The sequence below is a fragment of the Ictidomys tridecemlineatus genome, chromosome 2 (assembly GCF_052094955.1).
Source record: "Ictidomys tridecemlineatus isolate mIctTri1 chromosome 2, mIctTri1.hap1, whole genome shotgun sequence".
Lineage (NCBI taxonomy): Eukaryota > Metazoa > Chordata > Mammalia > Rodentia > Sciuridae > Ictidomys > Ictidomys tridecemlineatus.
In genome coordinates, this window is record NC_135478.1 from 179,432,367 (window position 1) to 179,459,601 (window position 27,235).

Below are 27,235 nucleotides of genomic sequence, written 5' to 3' on the forward strand. Positions count from 1 at the left end.
AGGAAGCTGCAAAAACTGGGTGTGTATCCATCACTAGCAATAAAAGAAAACACTCCATAAGCACAGTGAAAAGTGAAGTCCCTTTATTTTGTTCCCTTCTCCTGGCAAGGCACAGAATTTCCTGATATTTAACTATGCTCTTCTTGAAGAATGAAATACATTCAAAGACTAGACCCCATACGCTCTAGCACAACCCACTAGAATCACATCTGTCAGCCAGATAGCTAGCCATGCTGAGAAATGAGTATACAATAAACTGTATAGTACAACTGAATTTAAAAACCTGATCAATTATCTCCTTTGAACTTACAACTGAAAACTAAAATTCTCACTTGCTGCCCAACTTACCCTCCAAATAAACTGGCATAGTCTTTACTAAATCATCTGCCCACTAATTACCAGCAGGAGTCACTGGCCTCAAAAGACATCCCCCAGGCTAATGAGCCATGCGCACATGAGCTGATTCCCTCCTGACCACTGATTTGAGCTCTGGAGCATGCTACTTTGCTTTTCAATGACGCTGACATTTCAAAGTTTGCTAGGCTAAAAAGTACTAGCAAAAAGTAACAGAGCAGCATTAAATTCCATGTACTAACAAAATGCTAATAGAAATACAAACACAGACAAGGTCCAGACACTATTAACTCTTACCGGGTCTGCTCCTGGCATTTACTTTTTCATCCATGTCCCCTTCATTGGAAGATACTGACTTGGGAATTCACAGGACTAAAAGAAGTCAGAAAATCATGTTTTGGCCCAGTAAAAAACAAACATGGACTGAAGTTGTGGCTCAGAAGTACAGCACTCGCCTACCATGCTTGAGACACTGGGTTTGATTCTCAGCACCGCATAAAAGTAAAGATATTATGTCCACCTATAACTAAAAAATAAATATTTTTTAAAAAAGAAACAAATATGACTAAGAACAAGTTTTATTTTGTTTCTTTCTTACCTATTTCCCATTCTTTACATTTACTCAATGGACTGAACATCAGCTATGGATCTCACTGGGATACCAGAACAATGACCACCTCCGCTGCCTTTTATCCTTTTATCCTTTTATCATACCTAAACCTGTGTGTTACATAATAAGTCAGTTAAACTTGTACCATTTGTGGGGTACTGAACCTGAAGAAATTAAAAAGCTACTACAAAAATACTAAAGAACAATCATCAATGGAAACCCCAGGGGCTTGGCACTTGCTGTTTCCTCTGACAGAAGCATACTTCCCTTTTGGCTGGTGTGCTCTTTGATGTCCATCAGGTCTCAGTGCAAATGCCATCTTCTGAGAGACTTCTTTCCTAAACACACTATCTAAAGGATCCACCCCCTCCCTCACTTGTGACCACCCTGTCCCAGTCCCCAGTGTAAAATTACTCTTACACACATTGCCAATCTTTTTTCTCATTCACATATTTATTGTCAGACCCCTCTATGAGGCACAGGAAACAAATCTGATGTACTTTTCTACTTTCTCCAGGGAGATCTTGACAGGCAGCAGATAATCAATAAATATTTGTTCAGCAAAGAAAGGAAATGTGATTGTTTATCTTCTATTTCACTAGTTACTACACAGCACCACTACTTTTAGCATAACTAGAGCCAGATGGATGCTTCCTTTCCACAAAAAAAAAAAAAAAAAAAAAAAGACAGAAAACCTTTATAATACAGTAATAACTAAGTGTTCCTTTACTTACAATCCTGATTGAAAGCAACCACACTTACATGTTAGGAAATGGGCAGTTTTAAGTCTATAGGGAAAAGCCTTTCATCCTATTATACTTCTTTGCAACTGGCCCTTCTAAAATATTGTGTTATTCAGCTACCTTATCTTTGAGTGGTAGAATAAGGGTAATAGGAAAAGTTTTTTGCTTTCCCCCCCACATACGCTAAGTGCTCAGAGAAAAGAGCAGATCAACAGACTACTCTGTTCCCACTCAACTCGTACTTCTTAGTTCAGAAACCTAAGAAACATTAGTTATAAAGAACTAAATTATAGGAAGCATTTCTTGCAGGCTGTACACTGAAGAAATTTCCACTAAACTACTCAGCATGAAGTCTACATTTTGCTTTACAACAAATTGGCAGCCCAAGACTATGGAAGGAAGGAGAAAATTATGACCACCTCCTCCTTTAAGTGTCCCTTTGCCTTAGTTACCCAGTGGGAATCACGGTTCTTAGTATAACACCATGAACTGGCAGAGGGATTCTTTTCCTCTTCTGAGGCAATTAATGGGGAGGGGTTAAGTGTGAGGTAAAATAGGAACTGAAATTTGGCCTTGTCCTCCTTTTTGACCTTCCACACCCTAAACACAATAAAATACACCATTTCCATGGCTGCTTCTGATAAGCACAGAAGACCCAAGAACTGTCACCAATTCATTCTACTGTTTCAAAAGTCAGCCATGTGCTCCTACTTGAAGAAACATGCAAACATAACAATTAGAAGGGAAAGTTAAAAGTAGAAAGACAAAGAAAAGTTTGCTTACTTTAAAAAAAAAAAAAAAGTAAACCAGGGCTGGGGATATAGCTCCATTGGTAGAGTGCTTGTCTTGCATGCAGAAGGCCCTGGGTTCAATCCCCAGCACCACCACCACAAAACAAATAAAATAAAATAAACCAGGTCACAAAACCAAACAAAACAGCCATCCCAAAGTAGCTAAGTGGGTGACTGAATTTTACACCAAGTACTCCCAAAGTCTTCTCCCAATCTCATCTATATAACATCTACTGACAATATTCTGTTGCAGCTAAAGAATGTCTATCAAATTATTCAAATAAACCCAGAATTGGAATCTTTCAGGGTTTTAAGAAAATAAGATCTGACTTGATGAAGACATTTACTTATCCAAGTTATATTTTCACCCACACACTTGCTAGTTTATTCCCAACTCAGAAAACATAAATCCATCTTCAGCCTTTCCATTATCCTCACTGACTTTCTCAATAACAAGACATCTCCAAAATGCTTGTGCAGGACTTACCACTCACTTCCTCTTTAAACACATTCTAAAACCAACTCAGTCCCTTCACCCCCGCACACACAGTCTCGACTGTCACCATCATTTTTAAAAACAACCAGTGAAAGATTTTTTCAACTTGGTTCCCAAGTTAATTCTTCAACCTTAAAAAATAGCCAGGATTCACTGGATGACAAGGCAGAGACCAGAAGAAATTTGCACCTTCCACAGCCCTACAACACTTTCTTTTACCAAAAATGAGGAAGGACTATTCATCTTCACTGCAGCAAACCTCAACCATAGACCATTTCACATCCTCAGCTCAGTCTGAGTTCACAGGAATCCAAGGGCGCACACATCTTGTTAATCACTGTTCCAAATTCTGCCCTCTCCCAAAAGCAGGGTCTCCTGTTTTCCTATTCATCCAACTATTTCCTTCTCACTTCCCTATCACTGAACTCCATCTTCCTTTGCAGAGTTCTTACAAAGCAGTTCCTAGTACCACTGGAAACAATTACTCTCCTGGAAAATACAACTTTGCTTAACAGAAGAGCTTCACACAGAGCAATTTGCCAGTGGTCAATTTTTCATTCCAGACAAGGCTTCTAAGTTTGGCACAAATCTGCCTGTAGCTCCCTCTCCTAATCACTGCCTATTACTCACCCACCCACCCACCGCAGCAGTGTGGTCAAAGTGTGCAGTGAAATCTACAAATGGCACAAACTGCTCAAAACACTGAATTTTTGACGGGCACAGTGGTGCACGACTATAATCCTAGCAGCTCCAGGAGGCTGAAGCAGGAGGAAGCCAGCCTCAGTAACTTAGCAAGACCCTAAGCAACTTAGCAAAACCCTGTCTCAAAATAAAAAATAAAAGAGCTGGGGATGTGGCTCAGTGGTTAAGCACCCCTGGGTTCAATCCCTGGTACAAAAAAAAAAAAAATCACTGAATTTTAAAATGCCACATTCCAGACTCTGCACAACACTCCTATGCATACAAAGACCATAAGCACCAAATGAAGTCACTTACCATAATAGCAGCTCCCGGACAAGACAAAGAATAACATCTAATCTTTCTTCAACTCAATTACAGTCAGCTTCACTTTCCTGCAATTTGTGGTCATGCATCACTGACCCCACCCTTCATGTTACAAAGTAGTACCCTGGAGTACTGGAGTCAAGAGGCCTCACAGCAAGATGTTTTAGAGCTTGTGCTCTGGCAGACTGGCCTGGATTCAGGTTCAAGTCTGAGCTCTCTGCCTTTTAATACCAATAAGAAAGTGCATGTCCTTGGATAGACTTTTTTCCTAAACCCCAGATTAAACATCTATAAAATGGAACGAACAACCCTATGGATTTGTTAGGTATTTTAAATGATAATATGTGCAAAACATCTAGCATAACACATGACAATTGATTACTGATATTCAGTACCCACAGGAGTAATTTGTAAACAGGTACGATCACCTCATAGAATCCAGATGACCTGGAAACCTCCAGCACTGGTGGAAGCAAAAATATTTTCAGCCTCATTCTACTCCCATCACACAAAAGAGGGGACTTTAAGAAAAATTTGGATTAACAAGGAGAAAACTCAAAAATCCACTCTAGGCTGACAATTCCAACACGAGACAGTGAAAAGATGCTTTGTTCCTATGATAAAGAGAAAATCAGAATAAATGAAAAAGTTAATAAAACAGGAAACACTTTAAGATAATCCTTTCATGGGTCAGGTCAAAATTTCAAAGAGAACATGTAGACCTTAGAAATGCTCTTCTCATTCAATTTCTGATAAATTCTGACTATTATACATAAAGAGAAAAGGTAATATTGAATATTCCATGAATCTCAGCTGGCAACAGACACCTAAGAAATTAGTACATGAAAAGTAAGGGGTGGGGAGAATCTTGAAATCAAATTTACACACACACACACAAGCTGTAGAACACTACAACAGGAAAAACTGTGGAAACCTGGGAGAAATTGTCATAAAGGAGCTTTGCCATTCCTGATGGAAAAGTCAAGAATTGCAGTCTAAAATGAAATCTAAAGGTTTATCGTCATTACAACCAGACAACCTGATACCCAAAGAAATGTCAGGTTCCAAAATTTGGGAGGGCTAAGAAGAGGACAACTGAGGGGGGCCAATGATAAAGCAGATCTACAATACAAAATTATCATGGAACTAGAGATGAACCTAGTTCATCATCATGCAAGGTTAAGTCAAAATTCAAGAATATAGAAAGCAAAGGCATATAAAAGCAGGCAGAACTTAGTGTTAAAAGCCTGTACTAGGAATCAGAACACCTGGATGTTTTTCCTGGCTCCAACCCTTGCCATGTGCACTTAGGCAAATCACTTGCTCTCTTTAAACTTGTCTCTTATACTTAAGGGATGAGGAGATAATGATCATTAAGATTCCAGCTGCTTAAAAATTTAAGAGTCAAAGGACACAATGATCAGGAACTCCCAGACCTACAGACTAGACACAAGATATGGAGGGGGAAAAGAGGAACACAGAGTGAGAAAAGTTGGAGTATGTAACTGAGTGTCGGTGGAAACGGAAAAGCTTCATGATGGCCAAGTACTCCTAGGGTTCCAGGAAAGAGAGGATAGCAGGATCTTGAAAAACTGCAAACTGCTCAGCATATGTCAAAATGGACCTAAAGAGGGGAATGAGAGGACAAATATCAACGAACTATCTCCGTTAATAAATCAATAATCGATCTGTCCTGGTAGAGTCAGGAGATCCGAAAGCTGCGACCACTAAAATCGCTGTGACCCCTGATGCGGGAGTATACAGAAAGCAAAGACCAAGCGGAGCTCATGTTGGGTTCTGTCTAGTGAGGGGATTCGGAGGATGGGCGGAAAGTGAGAAAGGGGACAGAGGAAAGGGAATCTGGAGACCATGCAGGCTGGCAGGAGGGAAAAAAGGAGTCAATGTCTGACTCCCGATCGAAGGCGGCAGAGGGGTCCAGGTCCGGGGCCCCGCTCTCACCATCTTGACGATGCCCCGCTGCACGGTGGGGACCGCGGGTCCCCCGGAGGAGCCGCCGCTCTGTGCGGAGGAGGCCATGTGTGGAGCTGGCAAGGTAAGCGAGTGGAGCGGCCGGCCGGACTGGAGATGTCAGTGTGGGTGTCGGCTTTGGTGAGAGGTCGCCGAAAAGAGAGGCAGGCGAGCGACCAGCTGCGAGCGATAAACTAGACCAACGCGCTGGGCGCTCACTGGAGCAGCAGCGGGACTAGGAGCAAAAGAGGAGACGCGATCTCCGCCGCCACCACACGTTCTACTCGCCGCGCAAGCGTGCCAGAGCGCCACCGCCCTCTGGCCAATTAGAATCCTAAGCCCGCCGGACCTAGAGCCAATAGGCACCCTGCTTACGGAGCCCCACCTCTTGGTCCTAAAACCGGTGGAGAGCTCCAGGAAGCGCTGAAAGAGCTGATTTGCGGTGACGGCCTAAATATGGGGCGGGACTTCCGGGGCAGCCCAAGTAGGTAGTGTCGGGAGGTGTAGTGGGAAGGAAAGGACACGTCAGCATCTGGCCGTGAGGCGCAAGGGGCCATGGGAGTCCCGGGGGCGGAGTCAACCTCGCCCTCCGCCTGGCTCCGCCCACAGGTGATCCCGCCCTCGAGCCCTGCCCCTTCGGCCCCGGCGAAGCCCAGGTGTACGCGGGCGAATCAGGTAGGTGCGTCCAAACTGAAGAATGCAACTAGGAGGCCAGAACCACCGCGGCCAAGCCTGGAAGCAATTCCGGTACCAGCTTTACACCGACTTCCTACATTTCACCTCAACTAACAATATGAAGAGAACTTGGAAGTCGGAGCATCGTGAAAGATCCTGCAGATGTTGGTTTTGACTCGGAACACGTCTGCGCGACCTCCCGGCGATCGAGAGTGTGTCTGTTTCGTATCTTGTCCCTGGGGTCTAGCTCTTGGTAGCTGCTCTACTAATGTTTGTCGAAAGAAGGAGTGAATGTCTCCTAAAGGGATGACGTGTTCCGTACGCAGTAGAAGCTTCCCTGCAGCTTCTACTGAGGTTAAGGAAAAACCTCGGTAAGCGCACTCCCTCATCCGGAGGAGACAAATCCTGAGTGTGGTGAGCGCCTCCAACACTGTCCCTTCTCCTAGCTCAACGTTTTGAGTAAAGAAACAGGGAGAGGGACTGGAAAGTACTTAAGTGAATGTTTAGCGAGAACTAATTTGTTCATGTGCCCACTATGTGGAGCCAAAAACCTAACGTGTAGTACGTCATTTAATTGTAAAGCCTTCCTGTACATTGAAGGCACCAGTTCCCCTGTAGCTTTTTCAAGAAAAGGTTGCTTATTCTCCCACATTTCACGTATTCCAAGGTCAGGTTTTGTAGGCAGCATCTTCTCAGCTCTCCCCTTTCATCCCATGAATTCTCTACCCTCTTCAAAAATAAATAAATATTCGTGGAGACACGTTCCATCTGATTACACCCTTCTCCCATCTGATTCAGGTTGTCCTCTACCTGGCCCAGCTCCTACGTTGGCAGTTCTATGAGATTGCAGGTACCTGGTACACACTCTTCTCTACCTAATGATCCTGAATCACTTCAGTATTTGTGAGCATGACTTACCAATACCTTAACTTCTTAGATCCTTGACCTTATCTTCAGTGAACATAACCTTTGCACCATTTTAGCCTTCCTCTCCGGGGCAGCTAAACAGTATAACTTCGTGACTGATACTAAACCTAAACACCTTCTTCTTTGATCCTAATTGCTATCCTTTTTCCCCACTCACCAATTAATTCCCCTTTACCTTGTTTTGGTTGTCTATTGTGTAACAGTTAACACAAGCTGTCAGAAATAATGGCCAAAATATTTTGAGCACTAAATATATGTACTAAACAGATTCCCTTCTGAATGTTTTTATCTACATTGTGTAATTTAATCCTTAGGACAACCCTAGAAAAAAGATACAAATCTCTCTTTGAAAGAGGACATTAATTCATTTTAAAAAGGTAACCAACCAACTCTAGATCAAAGCTTAAAGGATTAAATCAAGATTTGAATCCAGAACTTTCTACCATAAACAGTGTTCTCTTAGGTTAGCCTGCTTCTAAGCCTGCTCTTATCCTCAGCCTGCACCAGTAGAATCCAGAAGCTAGGAATAGTTTTCACCTCCAGTAAGCTTCCTTTGGGTAGACAGGAGAAAACACTGGGATGTTAACTTCCTGCTTCCTTTCCTCTGCTCCCGTATGTTTATTTGAAAGAAAAACCTCACCAACCCAAGTTTTATCTAGGTCAGTGCTATCTAAACTAACTTTCTACAGTGATGAAAATGACGTATATCTGCTCTGTTCAATATGATAGCCACCAACCACTTGTGGTTAATGAACACCTCAAGTGTACCTAATGCAACTGAGGAAGTGAATTTTTACTGTTATTTTTTAATTAATTTAATACATATGGCCTAGAGACTATGGTATTGACTAGGTGATTAAATTTTATTCTTGGGCTGGGGATGTGGCTCAAGCGGTAGGGCGCTCGCCTGGCATGTGTGCGGCCTGGGTTTGATCCTCAGCACCACATACAAACGAAGATGTTGTGTCCACCAAAAACTAGAAAATAAATATTGAAAAATTTTCCCTCTCCCTCTCTAACTCTCTCTTTAAAAAAAATTTTATTCTTGCTGTCATGTCTATTACAATAATATTCATGAATTTGGAAGGCGGATGCTAGGGATTAAACCCAGAGGCGCATTACCACTGACCTATGTCTCCAGACTTTTTTTTTTTTTTTAATTCTGAGTTAGGGTCTCATGAAGTTGCTTAGGACCTAACTGCTGAGGCTGGCCTTGAACTTTTGATCCTCCTGACTCAGCCTTCACAGGCATGAGCCACCACACCCAGCCTACATAGGTTTTTAAGTTATTTCTATGTGCTTCATATAGTTACAACTTGATTAAAATGCACAAAGGCATAAGCCATCATTTTTAAAAACTTTAGAAAGAAAATAATTTACTTTGTAATATTAAAAGTAGAATTCAGAACCAAGCATTGTGGCACATACCCATAATTCCAACAACTTGGAAGTCTGAGACAAAAGGATCACAGGTTTGATGCCAGCCTGGGCAACTTAGCAAGTCCTTTTCCCAAAATTTAAAAACTAGTAATAAAAAGGGATGGGATGTCACTCAATGGTAAAGCACCTCTAGGTTCAATCTCCAGTACCAAAATAAAAACAATTATATCAATCCAAGGAAGATAGTTTCTCCAATTAGCCCTATCTTTTTTTATATATATTATCACTGTCAGGTCTGCAATCTAATCTTGGCTCCTTATCTCTATACTTCTTTTTTTTTAACAGGGAGAGAGAGAGAGAGAGAATTTTAATATTTCTTTAGTTTTTTAGTTTTTGGCAGACACAACATCTTTGTTTGTATGTGGTGCTGAGGATCAAACCCGGTCCGCACGCATGCCTGGCGAGCGCGCTACCGCTTGAGCCACATCCCCAGCCCTAGCCCTATCTTATAGTAACTCAATCAAAAGGATTTATGAAAGTGTAATATGCATTTATAAAATTATATGCTTGGTGCAAAGGTTAAAAAACGTTTAGTTAATGGGTCAACTTTGTACCCTATCCTTTTGACATTCAGTGCCAAGTCCAACGTTCATTCAGTTATCCCAAATGTGATTAATCAATGCCTCTGCTTTGTCAGTAGCCTTGGATAAATATATATTGATTTGCTGCTGCTGTAGCTATTCACTTTGACCACTGAGTTTTATCACTGTAGACTTTGTCTGCCACACAAATTTCTAAGAAAAAAAAAATGAGGAATACTCCAGCCAATGGTACCGCATTGATGATAGGGTAGCATGTTGTCTGAGTCCCTTAAAAGGAGATGATCAAGCAAGGATGGAACTTGAGGATTTCCTTCTCTCTATCCCCAGAATCCTGAGGTCAGTGGCTAGCAAACTCCAAATTAGGAAAGTTTCATCAAATAACAGCAAACTACATTCATTATGGGATAAATGTGCATTTTCCCCACTACAGGTCAAGAAGTTGGAAGTATTTGTTTACAGGCTCAGCTATCTCCATATGCAGGCATCTCTGCAATTTTCCTGGCTTTTCCATGGGGTAGCTGCAGAATAGCTACTTCAGCTCCAGGCACTAGAAGAAAAGAAGGCAAGAAGAGGAGAAACCAGTGCCAGAAATATCTGTCCATTTTTATCAGGAAAGCAAAAGTTTCCCCAGAATTGTCCATCATAAGGCCGCTTCTTACTGCAGGGTAGGCAAAGATAGCATTTAGGCTAACAAAGTAGAGGGAATCCAAAACAGATGTTAAGATGCCCTGAGCACTGGACCACTTCTTTGCTTCTGGTCCCATTTCACCACTTTAGAACTCTGTCCTGTTCCTAAGCTCCATTCCCTCTTTCAACGTACAGCTATGACTTCTCATTCTCTCCAAAGCAAAAAAAGCCCAAAGCAGTAAGACTTGCTCTTTCTGGCCCCCATTTCCAAAACCTGCCTTTATAGAGTATGAAGTCAGGGAGCATGGGCTCCCTCCAGTTCACCTACCTGTGGTCTACAAAAGGACATACCCTGGTTGGCATTGCCCTAAGTTGTTCACTGGCTCCAGCAGCTCAAACCACTGTAGAAAACTCACCCAAACATACCCAGGGCTCTCTGTCCCTCTGTCCCCCAATTGCCTCCATTTATAATGACCTTTTATAGCTCAGCTCTAACACAGCTTTTCCCCTAAAAATTTTGTGAGATACCTCCAAGCAGGAGTAACATCTCCCACCCCTCTATCTTCAGACACTTGGGATGATACCCTTCTAGCACTGTGCACTATATTCCCTGTTAGTTGAACTGGCCTGTAAACTTTTTTATAAGCTCTTAGAAGTCATGTTAGTTTTTGTGCTCCCTATTGACCTGGCACTGCCTTATAAAGAATCAGAACTTGATACATCTATTTTGAATGAATTAAAGTATTTAGTCAATTCAATTGTATGCAAAGGTTGCTGAGATGTCCTTATTTACCATTTCTTGCATTCCACATATCCATTATATATCTTTGTGTTTCCTGGACATTGAACCTGAGAATATTGGAGATATTAAGTGGGCAGGTTGGAGATTATAGTGGACTATTATCACTGGACAGCTCCCAAAATAGAATAGTTCATTGAATCATACATTTTATTTAACTCTTGCCAATAATAGTCTGTGTCTCTGCCTCTTCCTGAATCCTGGAAACCACATATACCTTAACTTTAGCCTGATGCTGTGTATCAGAAAGAACATGCTAAGCTGGACGTGGTGGCAGATACCAGTAATCCCAGCAGTTCCAGAGGCTGAGCAAGAGGATTGCTCTTATGAGTCTTGTTCTTATGAGGTTGGCAAGTTCAAAGGTCTGAGGATGTGGCCCAAGTCATAGTAGCTTCAGAAACTAAAGAACTAACAACTCTTTTTTTTTTTTTTTTTTGGTACTGAACCCAGGTGTTTAACCACTGAGCAACATTCCCAGCTCCTTTTTTAATTTATTTTTTTACTTTGAAACGAGGTCACTAAGTTGCTGAGGGACTTCCTAAGTTGCTAAGGCTGGCTTTGAACTTGCAATCTTCCTGCCTCAGCCTCCTGAGTTGCTGGGATTACAAGTATGCACCAACATGTCAGGCAAATACTAACAATTCTTGAGTGTAACTAATAGACTAGGATGGTGACTTTCCTCATGTAATCTTCCATCAACTAAGGCTAGTGTCAGTTCTCCCATTTGTTAATAGGGTTTTCCAGAAAAAAAGTTCTCATTTAAAGTCAAGAGCAAAGGAAGAGTCACCATGTGATGATGAAGGAATATTTTGAAGAAGAGGAGAAAGATATTGAGATAGTCACATTGGATGTTCTCAATCTTCTAAAAAGGTGGGGGGGGGGGACTGAGGAATCAGAAAACATCATAAGTCTCTATGGCAGCAGTGACTCTGATGCCCAGGAAAGGTAGTATCCTGAAATCTCCAGAAGCTGATTGGAACTTATGTCAGACCTCTGAGGTGGGTAGGCATAGTGCCCACCAGGACAGCCAATGTCAGCTGTCAGAGCTAAGGGACCAGAACAACCAAGAGGAAGCAAAAAAAAAAAAAAATGGTCAGGAATGCAAGAACAAACCAAGAAGTAAGGTAATAAGCCCTAGGGATTTGTGAACAGAAAGAGAGTTGCTGGAATGTGGAGGTAGGGCAGCCTTTGTAAAGGACCAAACTCCAGGAAGACACGTCATTGCTGGAAGTCAAAGAGCAGGGGTGGGGCTGAGGCAAGAAGCCAGAGTTTGGGTGACAGCTTGAAGGGGCACATGTCCACTCAGTGGATTTCAGAATGGCGGTGCTAGACCTCCCTTAGGTTAATTTTCCTAAAGGAGAACTGTTCAGGTAGAAAAACAATTTCAAACAAATTCTACACGAATACCACAGAGACACCAAGAAGCAGAAAAATTATCTCTGTTTCTTCTTTAGCCCAAATTTGTTTCAGCATCCCAGAGTGGCACAAATTCCAATAAGAGGTGGTTTTATGAAGCAGCAAGATAATTTTAAAATTATACTCCATTATTTAGTGAAGCACAATTAGTAGAGTTCATTCTCTTAAGAGTTCTTCAGGAGTTTAGGATGCTACTTTATGCTACAACTGAAACACCCCAAAGAACCATAGAGTTACGTGATGTTTATGTACCAGGAAGGAAGGAAGGGCAGGCTCTTTCTTTTATCTTCTTTTTTTTGGGGGGGGGGTACTGAATCCAGGTGCTTAACCATTGATCAACATTCTTTTTAAATTTATTTTTTTTCTTTGAGACAAGGTCTCAATAGTTGCTTAGGGTGTTTATGATGTTTCCTTCTGCCTAGAGCTTTGTCCCTGGAACATGGAACAAAATAGACAAAATCTGTGCCTTCTGGGAGCTTACATTCAAATATCAGATACTCAGGATGGGAAAATTTTAATTCATTTTGAATTAGAAAAACTTGTAACCAAGACAAAAATTTAAAAGATAAATTAAGGTTCTATAATTCTCATTGTCTGATCAAAGGAAGTGTATTGTTTCATAGGAAGAGAAACATTTCCCTTGACATTGAATTCTAGAAGGTTTTCATTACATGACTACCTAAATAACAAGGAGTAATGTAACAGGCAACATTTCTGACAGTTTTGTAACATATGCAGAAATGAATATTTTATTAAAAAGTTTCACAAAAACCTAAAAGAATACTATTAGATTGTAATTCAGTGAAAAAAAAATCTTTCGGTAACAATCTTCATAAAAGAAAAAGATCTGCTTCAAAAAATAAGACCAGGGGCTGGGGATGTGGCGCAAGTGGTAGCACGCTCGCCTGGCATGCGTGCGGCCTGGGTTTGATCCTCAGCACCACATACAAGCAAAGATGTTGTATCCGCCGAAAACTAAAAAATAAATATTAAAAAAAATTCTCTCTCTCTCTCTCTCTCTCTCTCTCTCTCTCTCTCTCTCTCTCTCTCTCTCTCTCTCCCTTTAAAAAAATGTTTAAAAAAAAGACCGAAATAGGGCTGGGGTTGTGGGTAGTGGTAGAGTGCTTGCCTAGCGTGTGTGAGGCACTGGGTTCAATCCCTGGCATCACAAAATAAAAGTTTTTTTAAAAAGGCTAAAATATTTAGTTCTTTTCTTCCAGGTACTGATATGAACTAAAACATGTAAGAAAGAGAAAATAAAGAACTTTCTTAAAATATACTAAGTGGGTCTAAAATATTCTAAGTGGGTTAAGCGAAGAGGATAATATTTAGGCACTCCCCAGCATGTACATATTACCTTGGTTAGGGAAGTTGGACAGAAAAAACTCTAAAACTGAATATCTTGAACCTGACATCCCTCTAACCCTTCACTCAAACCATCCAGGATGTCTTTGTAAATTGGTTCACAGTGGACAAAGAATAACCTGGAATATTCAAGTGAGTCTTTTGACCTGGTGATTCTGTTTTGGGAAAACTCAGGTGGGGAAATGTCCTAACACAGAATTGGGAGGAGCTCAAGGCAAAAATGATGGCATGAGGTTGAGAGTGAGGGGGCATGGGGTTGAGAGTGAGGGCGCTAAAGTGTGACTGTCAGGGTACGAATTGTTTGTGAAACATTCCTCCTCTATAAAATGGGAATGTAGTAGTTAGTGCCTGTCTTACTGGGTTGTTGTCATATTATATGTGAGATAATGAAGGGGCTACTTCAAGTGCCTGGGATCCATGCAGTTCTGAATAAGGTTAATAAGGTTAACGATGGTGATGATCTTGAGAATTTGAGAATCGCTAAGAAAACCTAAGGTATGTAAACACAATGAAATATTAGGAATCTGTTAAACTGACATGTTGGAAACTATATTTAAGTAAAGCACAATGTAAAAAGCCCCAGGACACAAAATAGTTTTGCATATTATTTGCAAAGAGTTAATAAGGCATGCATGCAATTAAAAATAACCCAAGCAAAGAAAGATAACCCAACAGCAGGGGATGTAGCTCAGTGGTAGAGAGCTTGCCTAGCATGTGTGAGGCTGCGGATTCAGTCTCCAGCACTGAAAACAACAACAAATCCAACAAAATTTTTAGGGATGAAAACAGAATTTAATGTTCTGTGACTTGCTGGGTGACATTTGTAGGGCTTATGGTGAATTATTTTCAAACTAGTTCTCAGTACCATGAGATTAATTTCTCAATCTTTTTATTGTGAAATATAAGACTCAGAAAAGTGCTCAAAACAAAAATGTAAAGTTTAATGACTTATTACAAAATGAACAACAAGGCAATTACCATGCAAGCCAAGAAATGAGTGACCAGCTTCCCCCAGAAATCACTGACCTAACTGCTGTTCTAAGAATGCATCCTGAAACAGTATGACTTTATTTTTCAAAAAAACATTATAATGAGACAGGGCTAGGGTGGTGGCTCAGTGGTAGAGTGCTTGTCTAGCATGTGTGGGGCAGTGGTTTTGATTCTCAGCACCACATATAAATAAATAAAAATAAAATTCTATCAACAACTAAAATAAAATTTAAAAAAAATTATAACTGGGGCTGGGGATGTAACTCAGTTGATACAGTGCTTGCCTAGCATACACAAGGTCCTGAGTTCAATCTCCAACACCACCAAAAAATATATATATATACCTGGAGCTAGACACCATGACACATACCCATAATCCCAGCAACTTGGGAGGCTGAGGCAGGAGGATCTCAAGTTTGAGGAAAAGCTGGAAAATTTATTTTTGTTTTTTAAATTTATAATGCAGAAGGTGTATGTAGCTCACAATTTTGCTGGCTCCAGTACCTAATGTTAGCATCACACGGTTCTAGTGATAATCTTACTGAAAGAGTTCTGAGCAGGCATGTGGCATCATAAGGGATTAGAGGGAGCTCATGTCAAGCCTAGGCAAAATATTTGTCTCAAAATAAAGTAAAAAGAGCTGGTGATGTAGCTCAGTGGTAGAATGTCCATGGATTCAGCACCCATACTGCAAAATAAATCGATAAATAAAATTTATAATTGGAATTAAGCAATCCGTATTGCTTCATATGGCTTCCATTGTTCAGCACATAAAGACATTAACACAGATTATTTCATATAATTGTCATTTTTTTCAACTTCATTGTTGTCTAGTAGTCCACTGTAATTAATATACCACCATATATTTATCCATTCTACTGTTGATGGACAAATGACTTGTAAAAGTCTGTGTTTTCCAAAGGTGGCCACAACAATATCTCTCAAAAAACATGTTCATTCTCAAAATGACCTTGACATTTCTCTTCTTAGGAGGTTGAATCTACATTCCTCCATCTTGAATCTGGTGGGCCTTTACTCTTCCTCAGCTAATAAAGTACCCTAAAAATGGCTTCCGATGCTAGGCCATAAAAATGCTATGTACTTCTACTGTGATCTTTGGGGATGCCTGCACTTGGGAACCATCACCTCGATGTGAGAGAATCCAAACTACAACATTAAGGGTCATATGCAGGCACTTTGGCCAACAGGCATATGTCCCTAACAGAGAGGATATATGAGTGAACCAGCCTTCAGCTAATTCCAGCCTCTCCCCATTGAGTTACAGTTTCTGAGGCCTCCCAGCAAAAGCTACAGATATGGAGCTAAGACAAGCAATCCCTTTTCTGAACTCATGACCCACGGAATTCATAAGCATGATAATGGTGGTTGTTTTACACCACTTAGTTTGAAGTAGTTAATTCATGGTAGAGTTGCATCCAATTTTCAGCTATTACAAATAAATATTTATGTGCATGTATTTTGGGAGGGAATACCTAGGGATCATAAGTGTGAATATGTTTAATTTGGTAGATAACATCACAGGTTTCCAAAAAAAAATTGTACTGATGTTGACTCCCTCCTTCAGCATATGAGAATTTTCTTTTTTTTCTTTTTTTTTTTAGCTTGAGTCTTTATTTTATTATTTTTTCTTTTTTTTATTGGTTGTTCACAACATTACAAAGCTCTTGACATATCATATTTCATACATTAGATTGAAGTGGGTTATGAACTCCCAATTTTACCCCAAATGCAGATTGCAGAATCACGTCGGTTACACATCCACAATTTTACATAATGCCCAATTAGAAATTGTTGTATTCTGCTACCTTTCCTATCCCCTACTATCCCCCCTCCCCTCCCCTCTCATCTTCTCTCTCTACCCCATCTACTGTAATTCATTACTCTCCTTGTTTATTTTCCAATTCCCCTCACAACCTCTTATATGTAATTTTGTATAGCAATGAGGGTCTCCCTACATTTCCATGCAATTTCCCTTTTTTCTCCCTTTCCCTCCCATCTCATGTCTCTGTTTAATGTTAGTCTTTTCTTCCTGCTCTTCCTCCCTGCTCTGTTCATAGTTGCTCTCATTATATCAAAGAAGACATTTGGTATTTGTTTTTTAGGGATTGACTAGCTTCACTAAGCATAATCTGCTCTATTGCCATCCATTTCCCTGCAAATTCCATGATTTTGTCATTTTTTATTGCTGCATAGTAATCCATTGTGTATAGATGCCACATTTTCTTAATCCATTCATCTATTGAAGGGCATCTGGGTTCGTTCCACAGTCTAGCTATTGTGAATTGTGCTGCTATGAACATCGATATGGCAGCATCTCTGTAGCATGCTCTTTTAAGGTCTTCAGGGAATAGTCCGAGAAGGGCAATAGCAGGGTCAAATGGTGGTTCCATTCCCAGCTTTCCCAGGAATCTCCATACTGCTTTCCAAATTGGCCACACCAATTTGCAGTCCCACCAGCAATGTACAAGAGTACCCTTTTCTCCACATCCTCGCCAGCACTTGTTGTTGTTTGACTTCATAGTGGCTGCCAATCTTACTGGAGTGAGATGGTATCTTAGGGTGGTTTTGATTTGCATTTCTCTGACTGCTAGAGATGGTGAGCATTTTTTCATGTACTTGTTGATTGATTGTATGTCCTCCTCTGAGAAGTGTCTGTTCAGGTCCTTGGCCCATTTGTTGATTGGGTTATTTGTTATCTTATTGTCTAATTTTTTGAGTTCTTTGTATACTTTTCATTCCATGGCTTCCTCAGTGTCTGATATTATTGGTCTCTTTTAACATCAGCCATTCTGAAGGATGTATAGGAGGATCTCATTGTGGTCTTAATTTGCATTCCCCTAATTTCTAATGAGGTTGAACATTTTAAAATATGTGTATATGTCATATGGTCATAAAGGTATTTTATGACCATATGTCATGTACACATATTATCATCTAGGAGCTTTATTATTGGTGTTTCACATTAATAGCAACAAATGCAAGAGATGCCATAAAATTTCATTTCATTTGTGTTCTCTCAGGTTATCTTTTAGAATTATAGCCATTTACATCTTATCTAAACCCACAATAATGTAGGAGAGTGAGAATCTAACCCTGAAATATTTTCCTTCTCCAGATCTTAGAACTTCTTACTAAGTAATAAAATCAAAATCTTAAAGCCCTAAAAGCATGATAAGATGCTTTCAATGCTTTATTCTTTTTTTTTTTTTGTAGGGGACTCATGAGGTGTAGGTGCACATGGGAGAGGGTATTGCTATTCTCAGATACTAATACAATGTGACATGCAGTGCTTACTAGATGCTAGGCTCTGTCCTACAAGCCTGATATCAATTCATTTCATGCTCTCAATGATCCTCTGAAGAAAATATTACTATTTTTTCCACATTACAGATGAGGAAATTGAGGCACTGAGAGGCAAGGTAATTCGTCCAAGGTTATGCAATTAGCAAGTAGTTAAGAGACCATGCTCTTAATCACAACATGGTGGAACCGTATGTTACAGAAACTTGAGAACCATGATATCGGCATTTATTTAACTTCTACACATTTTTGCAGTATTCTTAGCTCATTATTTTGCTTACCATGTCTGAAAGTCCAGGCTTCCTGGTGGCAGACAAAAATAAATATATATTGTAGGGCCTGAAGTGTAATCCTAATGACTAAGATGGAGAGCCAACAGGTGTGGTACAGAAGGAAGGAAGTGCGGAACTAGCGTAGCTCTCTGATAGGAAAATCTAGGGCTCCCACCCTATAAGGAACATTTGTATGGCCCAAGCTCCTTCCAACAGTTTGATTTACTGTGACAGTCATCAGTTTATTGCCTCTTTGCTTCAGCTTAGCAGGAGAGGGCTTAAAGACCCCCTTGGAGGGCTTCCCTAGCACCACCTTGGGCAGTTTTATTTTTACTTTTTTATTTTTTGCAGTACTGGAAATTGAACACAGGGCCTCATACATGCTAGACAAGCACTCTACCACTGAGCCACATTCTCAACCCCACCTTGAGCACTTTTGTGGCAGATGGCTTCTTCAGCACTCCGGAGAGCAGGTAAGTCTCACCAGTAAGGTCCTTTGTGAATCTTCCTCCTTCCAAAGAGCCTTATTCTGACCCATTCCCTTGAGTCCTGGCACTCAGCCTTGGGATCAGGTGGCCTTTTCTTTAATGCTCTATTTTAGCTCTAGGGGAGATGATGGTAACTACTCCCTATCTCTGATATTCCTATAATGTTTTTAGGGCTCTCTTTGCCTCTCATTAGCCCATCAATTATAACTTCAGTCTCCCTGGTAATAACTCTTTAAACTTAACTTTTTTTCTTTTTTTTTAATGTATGATAACTTTTATTTATTTTTTTATTGGTTGTTCAAAACATTACAAAGCTCTTGACATATCATATTTCATACATTAGATTCAAGTGGGTTATGAACTCCCATTTTTACCCCAAATACAGATTGCAGAATCACATCAGTTACACATCCACATTTTTACATAATGCCATATTAGTAACTGTTGTATTCTGCTACCTTTCCTATCCTCTATTATCCCCCCTCCCCTCCCCTCCCATCTTCTCTCTCTACCCCATCTACTGTAATTCATTTCTCTCCTTGTTTATTTTCCATTCCCCTCACAACCTCTTATATGTAATTTTGTATAACAATGAGGGTCTCCTTCCATTTCCATGCAATTTCCCTTCTCTCTCCCTTTCCCTCCCCCCTCATGTCTCTGTTTAATGTTAATCTTTTCCTCCTGCTCTTCCTCCCTGCTCTGTTCTTAGTTGCTCTCATTATATCAAAGAAGACATTTGGCATTTGTTTTTTAAGGATTGGCTAGCTTCACTTAGCATAATCTGCTCTAATGCCATCCATTTCCCTGCAAATTCCATGATTTTGTTATTTTTTAGTGCTGCGTAATACTCCATGGTGTATAAATGCCACATTGTTTTTTATCCATTCATCTATTGAAGGGCATCTGGGTTCGTTCCACAGTCTAGCTATTGTGAATTGTGCTGCTATGAACATCGATATGGCAGTATCCCTGTAGTATGCTCTTTTAAGGTCTTTTAAGGTCTTGTCCGAGAAGGGCAATAGCTGGGTCAAATGGTGGCTCCATTCCCAGCTTTCCCAGGAATCTCCATACTGCTTTCCAAATTGGCCGCACCAATTTGCAGTCCCACCAGCAATGTACAAGAGTCCCCTTTTCCCCGCATCCTCGCCAGCACTTGTTGTTGTTTGACTTCATAATGGCTGCCAATCTTACTGGAGTGAGATGGTATCTTAGGGTGGTTTTGATTTGCATTTCTCTGACTGCTAGAGATGGTGAGCATTTTTTCATGTACTTGTTGATTGATTGTATGTCCTCCTCTGAGAAGTGTCTGTTCAGGTCCTTGGCCCATTTGTTGATTGGGTTATTTGTTAACTTATTGTCTAATTTTTTTGAGTTCTTTGTGTACTTTGGATATTAGGGCTCTATCTGAAGTGTGAGGAGTAAAAATTTGTTCCCATGATGTAGGCTCCTTATTTACCTCTTTTATTGTTTCTCTTGCTGAGAAAAAACTTTTTAGTTTAAGTAAGTCCCATTTGTTCATTCTTGTTATTAACTCTTGTGCTATGTGTGTCCTATTAAGGAATTTGGAGCCCAACCCCACAATATGTAGATCGGAGCCAACTTTTTCTTCTATCAGACACAGAGTCTCTGATTTGCTATCAAGCTCCTTGATCCATTTTGAGTTAACTTTTGTGCATGGCGAGAGGAGGGGATTCAGTTTCATTTTGTTGCATATGGTTTTCCAGTTTTCCCAGCACCATTTGTTGAAGATGCTAGGCTATCCTTCCTCCATTGCATGCTTTTAGCCCCTTTATCAAATATAAGATAGTTGTAACTTTGTGGATTAGTCTCTGTGTCCTCTATTCTGTACCATTGGTCCACCCGCCTGTTTTGGTACCAGTACCATGCTGTTTTTGTTACTATTGCTCTGTAATATAGTTTGAAATCTGGTATCGCTATACCGCCTGATTCACACTTCCTGCTTAGAATTGCTTTTGCTATTCTGGGTCTTTTATTTTTCCAAATGAATTTCATGATTGCTTTATCTATTTCTACAAGTAATGCCGTTGGGATTTTGATTGGCATTGCATTAAATCTATAGAGAACTTTTGGTAATATTGCCATTTTGATGATGTTAGTTTTGCCTATCCATGAACAGGGTATATTTTTCCATCTTCTAAGATCTTCTTCTATTTCTCTCTTTAGGGTTCTGTAGTTTTTATTGTATTAATCTTTCACCTCTTTTGTTAGGTTGATTCCCAAGTATTTTTTTTTTTAGGATATTGTGAATGGGGTGGTTGTCCTCATTTCCATTTCAGTGGATTTGTCTCTGATATACAGAAATGCCTTTGATTTATGTGTGTTGATTTTATATCCTGCCACTTTGCTGAATTCATTTATTAGTTCTAGTAGTTTTTTTGTAGACCCTTTTGGGTCTTCTAGGTGTAGAATCATGTCATCCGCAAATAGTGATAATTTAAGTTCTTCTTTTCCTATTTTTATGCCCTTAATTTCTTTCATCTTAATGCTTTATTCTTCAAGCAACCCAATTTCAACTAAGTCATTTGGGACCCTTCTACAGAATCCTGAGCCCACCTAAGTCACCCACTCATGCTGGTCTCCTCATCTCAGCCCTCTCCTCCTAAACAAGTTTTGCTTGAAGCTGTGACTATCTGCTTTTCTCACTGTAAGTCAAGCAAATGTAAACTTTCTCAATCCTATCCAGCCCTGTGTGGCAGATCCAGGTGATTAAAAGTGTGTTTTCCAAACTGGGGGTCTCCAGATTCAAGGGCAAATACTAGGATGTTTGTTCGTTTTAACTGTCACTAAAGATATTTCCATTTGTAGTACTTGAGTTATCCTGGGAGAATTAGGATGGACTCTCTCTCAGAGGTTACTACCTATGGAATTCCAAGGAAGATTTCTAGCTTGTTCTTCTTTAAGGTGTAAAGCCAATTTATTATTCTTAAGACAGACAAGTGGGAAAATTTGTTCAGGTAAATTAATGTTTACTACTACACAGACTTTGCTAGTTATTCACTTCCTTTCTCATTTCTTCTCTTCCTCCCATTCACCTACCTTTTGCTTATGATTTTGTTTTCTTAAATGTCTCTGTTTCTTCCTCTAAACAACAACAACAAAAAACATTATAATTAAACATCCTCCTATATAAAAATTTCACTCCAGGCATTATTTTCCTCCATTTCACATCAGTATAAAAATTGGGCAAGAGAGAGAAAAGGAGTCAGAACAGAGTAGGAGTATAATAAATGCTCTCACAAAGCTTGCAACTGGTTAGAAGATACATGGTACTGATACACTTTTGCCCAACAAGACATTCCTGTAGTGCTTGGGTGCTCAGAGAGGTCCCTACTCCCCTCCTGCACCCTGCTCCACAGAGAGGGCATTTCTCAGTTCCCCACAGATGTGTGGGGTGAGCATGCTGATTTTATAATGCTAGAAAAGAGCCCAGAGTTCAGCTTTAATTACTCATTTAGGGAATAGTGTTGCTGCTTTTTTGCAGGATGTAGTCCCTGCTGCCCTATCTACTGGCCAATACAATCCAGATTGCACCCTGGAAAGAGAGAAAATTGCTTCTCTTCAATGACAGCATGATTGATAGTCCAGTGTTATACCATTCTAGCCTCGGATCAGAATTCACCTGTGTGAGAAAGAATGAATAGGAGTCCCATGTGACCATAAAACAACAGCTCAGAAAAGTAGCAAGAGTCTCTTTCTGATTTGAGTGTCTTGCTTAGCCTTGTTTTGTTGCATGGTATCTCAGTGTACCTGCATAATCCATATATTCATAAATTTTAATAGCTAAGAAGCTTCTTGTTGTCTTTTTAAATTCAGTCTTTTAGAAGTTTTCAAAGCTTTTATTTTTCCATATTTTTATTGACACATTATAATTATATATAAAATGGGATTCATTGTCACATATTCTCTCTCTCTCTCTCTCTCTCTCTCTCTCTCTCTCTCTCTCTCTCTCTCTCTCTCACACACACACACACACACACTGTGACAATATAATTTGATCAGAATTGTTCTGCAGTATCTCCCCTTTCCTTCCCCTCTTACCTCCCCCAATCCCTTTTCTCTATTTTCATGAGATCTTCCTCACACCTTTCTTCCCCCTTTTTTCTTTCTATATTGCACATATGAGAGAAAACATATGACCTTTGGCTTTCTGAGTTTGACTTATCTCACTTAACATAATGTTATCAAATGCCAACATTTTCCTGCAAATGACATAATCTTATTTTCTTTATGGCTGAATAAAACTCCTTTGTGTATGTATATCACATTGTCTTTATTCATTCATCCATTGACCAACACCTTGGCTGATTTCATAATTTGGCTACTGTGAATTGTGCAGCTATAACCATGAGTACTTATGTATTGATATAGTATGTTGACCTTAACAATTTAGGATAAACACGGACGGGTTGTATACCTGGGTTATATGGTGGTTCCATACCTAACATTTTTAAGAACCTCCATACTCTCCATACTGATTTCCATAGTGGTTGTATTAATTTACAATCCCACCAACAATGTAAAAGGGTTCCTTTTCTCCCTTGTTCTCTCTAGTATTTATCATTGTTTGTATTTATTTATGTATTTGTTTGCTTTTGGTACCAGGAATTGACTGGGGCTCTTAACCACTGAGTCACCTCTTCAGCCTTTTTTTTTTTTTTGAGACAGGGTCTTGCTAAATTGCTGAAGCTGTCTTTGAACTTGCAATCCTCCTGCCTCAGCCTCTCAAGCCACTGTGATTACTGGGTGTCTAGAACTTTCAGAGACCGACTGAATGAGCCTAAAATGAGATCTAAAGCATCAACAAAAACATGATGACCAGTTCAAAGTGGTGTTGGCCCAAATTTGAGTGGTCCCCAAAAAGAACTTCTGGTGAGGTAAGAAAATTCCAGAAGACAGACAGACAGACAGACAGACACACACACACACACACACACACACACACACACACACACACACACACATACACACACACACAGAAAACTATAGATTTGGAGTTATGCTGCCACAAACCAAGGAATTACCAGAGGTTAGTAGAAAGATCTGAGCCAATCCTTTCCCAGCATCTTTAAAGGGAACACGTCTTTGCTAACATCTGTCTCAGACTTCTGGCCTCCAGAACAGTAAGAAAATAAAGTTACATTATTTAGGCCACTTAGTTTGTAGCAATTTGTTATGGCATCTGTTACAAATTAACATACCTTCCTATGATAAAGAAGAAAAGGTGAACTAAGGTAACTTTATTCTGAAGAAAGTTGAGGGTTATAAAGCCTAAATCTCAGTTTTCCTGGGCAATGTGTTCTCCTCCACACACTTGACAATGGTGCCAACCTCCTCCATCAGTGTGGTAGGACAGATAAAGCGGAAAGTGAAGAGAGGATAGAGATTCCCATGTCTTCTCTTTCCATCTTCCTCCCACATACTCCTTCCTGCTATTTCAAATTTTCCCCTTTCTTCTCCCAGTCCATGAATGTTCAAGACTGTAACTTAAGGTTGAGAATGGTTGAAGAGGAAGAATTTAGAAACTATGAGGCAGGATTCACTTTGGCATCTGAATTTCTCTATTTTGCCCTTATTTCTTTGTTGCCATTCTAACCAGATCAGAACTCAAGGAAACTCATTCTCCAGTTCAGAAAAACCCAAGCCTCTTAAGCTGAGAGGCCAGCTGCCATTGCCTGTTGGAATTGCTTAGCATCTCTTTGGGCCAGCTGGTGTGTTTCTCTTGTATTCTTTCACGTGGGGCTCTTCCCATACTCAACTATGTGAGCCATGACCTCTAGAAGAGTCTGATGTTGTTTTACAGACTGACACCTTTATACACTTACTCTGCTTTTTACCATTCATCTCCATAGATTGACATATTCATTATTGCCCAAAGCTCACAGACATCTCTATTCTTTCCAAAACCTCCACCAATCACTCCACAAGCAACTTTAATTTCTTTATTGAGATCAGAGTGATAAAGGAAAGGGAAGTAGATGCATGTATATTAACTCCATATTTTAAAATATCATGCTAAATGAAATAAGTCAGACATGAAAAGACAACTATTATATGATCCCACTTACATGTGGCACCTACCTAGTCATCAGGACAGAAAGTAGAATAGAGCTTACTAAGGGCTGAGGGGAGGAGAATTGGGGAGTCATTGCTTAAAGGGTACAGAATTTCTGTTAAGGATGATAAAAAAGTTCTGAATACAAATGGTAGTGATGGCTATAAAACACTGTAAACATACTTAATGCACTGAATTGTACCCTTAAAAATAGTTAAAATTTCACCACACTTATAAAGAAAAATCCAGAGATAAAAAAATCAGCATTCTTTGCTACTGATCCAACGTAACTACTATTTTTTCTGGACAATTATGTTAGATCTGATCTTTTTACTGGTTGTTGGAGCATTCCTTCTTTTCTCAAGAGGAAGAAGAATTCTAGTCTTAGGCCCAATTTCCTCTAATAGTGCCAATAATACCCAAAGAATTTGACTCTGTTCAGAGCCAGTCTTTTCAATTTTTTCCCTAGAGAAAGTTAGACACACAGTGAGGAAGGGGTATTGACAATAGTGTTTGGAGGGGACTGGTGCCTCAGAGCACTCGCTGCTGCCCTGACTCTCCCAGATCTGTGTCTTCTTTTTCCTCTCTGCGTGCTGATTCCCCTTTCAGTCGCACTGATCAGGCTGGCAGTGGACTGTGGAGATAAAGGGAGTTTGGGTTGCTGTCCCACAAAATGCAGAGCACTGGGTGTATTCCATGGAGCTACGAGATCTGCCAAGCTAAACGCCTGATGCAGGTAAAGGAACTGAGGTTCAGCAGCTCTGGTGAGCTTTCTCCCAAGCACTGTTTGGTTGGAGCAGTTATGATTCACATTCAGTTATGAGGAATATAAAAAAAAAAACTAAGAGAAAGAATTCAAAGGACCAGTATACTAAAGAGAAACCAGCATAACTAGGTAGGGATAGCATAGCCATGAAAGTTCTAAACTGAAGAGTGGGACAAGAAAAGGAAAAAGTAAAAATAGGCTTTCTCTCAACATTAATGATGAGTATCTTCCAGGAAATGGAGTGGGGAGAGAAAGAAAGAGAGAGAGAGAGAAATGTGGAACAGTCCAAGGAAGGCTCAGATTATCGATTTCAGTTTGGAACTTCAGAGCAAAGAGCTAGTTCTATCTAGAATTGAGAAGTGAACCTGAGGACCATTGAGGAGGAATTAGGTGAACTGAGAACTAGGGTGCAGGGGATGCCAGCTGGACTGGTAACAAAACCTTGGACAATTGGTCATTCAAAGCCTGTTATTGTGTTTAATGGTAATAAGCCAGAGATAGTAATAAGACTTTTTTATAATTACCTGTCTTTACATACCTTGTTCTCTAGGTACTATAAGGCTTCTGTCAGGCTGAACAGGTGTTGTTTGGGGGACTTTGTGGATGTAATAAAGATGAATAGGTATAGCTTGGTATTCCTGGTACAAAGAAGTAGAATTGTTATCTGCAGGAAGTGAGTTTTCTTTCCCATGTCCTTTGGTCTTGCTAAATAGTGAAAAGTTACCCAGGCTGGATGGAGTACTGGGTTTTCCTACTCCGGTAGGGCTTGTTACAAACTTGTTTTCAGTGAAGGCTAGAGAAAATAAAACTAGTCCCTCCTCCTTCTAACCTAGGACCAGATCAAGTCTCCATGACCTTCAGGAAGAATACAGGCAAAAACCGCAGAGCATTAGTTAATTTATACTTGTCGTTTATTTTGCTTTCAAAAATACAAAATTTGGTAGATTTCAAAGGGAGAAAGATAGCCATCCAATTATCTGCTAGGCAGGTAATTTTAGGTCTGAGAAGAAACTTCACATGATAGGTTAATGAGCCTGGCAATGAGGAGGACCAACTGAAGAAGCAGAGACACAAAAATGACAGAACCCCACCATCCCACTCCTCAGTCTATACCCAAAGGACTTAAAATCATCATATTATAGTAACACAGCCACATCAATGTTTATCAAAGCTCAATTCACAATACCTAAACTAGACATCCTTTGATAGATGAATGGATAAAGAAAATGTGATATATATACACACACACATACACACACACACACAATGGAATATTATTCAGCATTAAAAAAGAATAAAATTTTGGCATTTACAGGTAAATGGATGGCGCTGGAGAATATCATGCTAAGTGAAGTAAGCCAATCCCAAAAAACCAAAGGCCAAATGTTCTCTATGATAAGTGGATGCTGATCCATAATGGGGAGGGACTTGAGAAAAATGGAGAAACTTTGATGCGGCAAAGGGGAGGGAGCAATGAGAAGGGGGCATGGGGGCAGGAAAGATGGTAAAATGAGATGGACATCATCATCCTAGGTACATGTATGAAAACACAAATGGTGTGACACTA

The 27,235-nt window shown here is 40.1% G+C and overlaps 1 protein-coding gene and 1 long non-coding RNA gene across 3 annotated transcripts in view; one reads left to right on the forward strand and one right to left on the reverse strand.

Moving 5' to 3' along the window:
* Snd1 (staphylococcal nuclease and tudor domain containing 1) overlaps positions 1–6,275 on the reverse strand; it is a 410,467-nt gene extending 404,192 nt beyond the window's left edge. Inside the window, exon 1 of the mRNA XM_005319414.4 lies at positions 5,959–6,275. Within this exon, the coding sequence (XP_005319471.1) occupies positions 5,959–6,036 (78 nt within the window). The 5' untranslated portion in view covers positions 6,037–6,275. The remainder of the gene's footprint in view (positions 1–5,958) is intronic.
* A 194-nt stretch (positions 6,276–6,469) lies between these two features.
* On the forward strand, positions 6,470–24,213 carry LOC144375423 (uncharacterized). Of its 2 annotated transcripts, XR_013435257.1 has the most exons (4): positions 6,470–6,854; positions 7,441–7,492; positions 18,693–18,814; positions 23,516–24,213. It is a non-coding gene; the product is annotated as an uncharacterized LOC144375423 (long non-coding RNA). The 2 variants fall into 2 exon arrangements; XR_013435258.1 differs by lacking the exons at positions 18,693–18,814; positions 23,516–24,213 and adding an exon at positions 9,982–10,941.
* Positions 24,214–27,235: the final 3,022 nt, after the last annotated feature.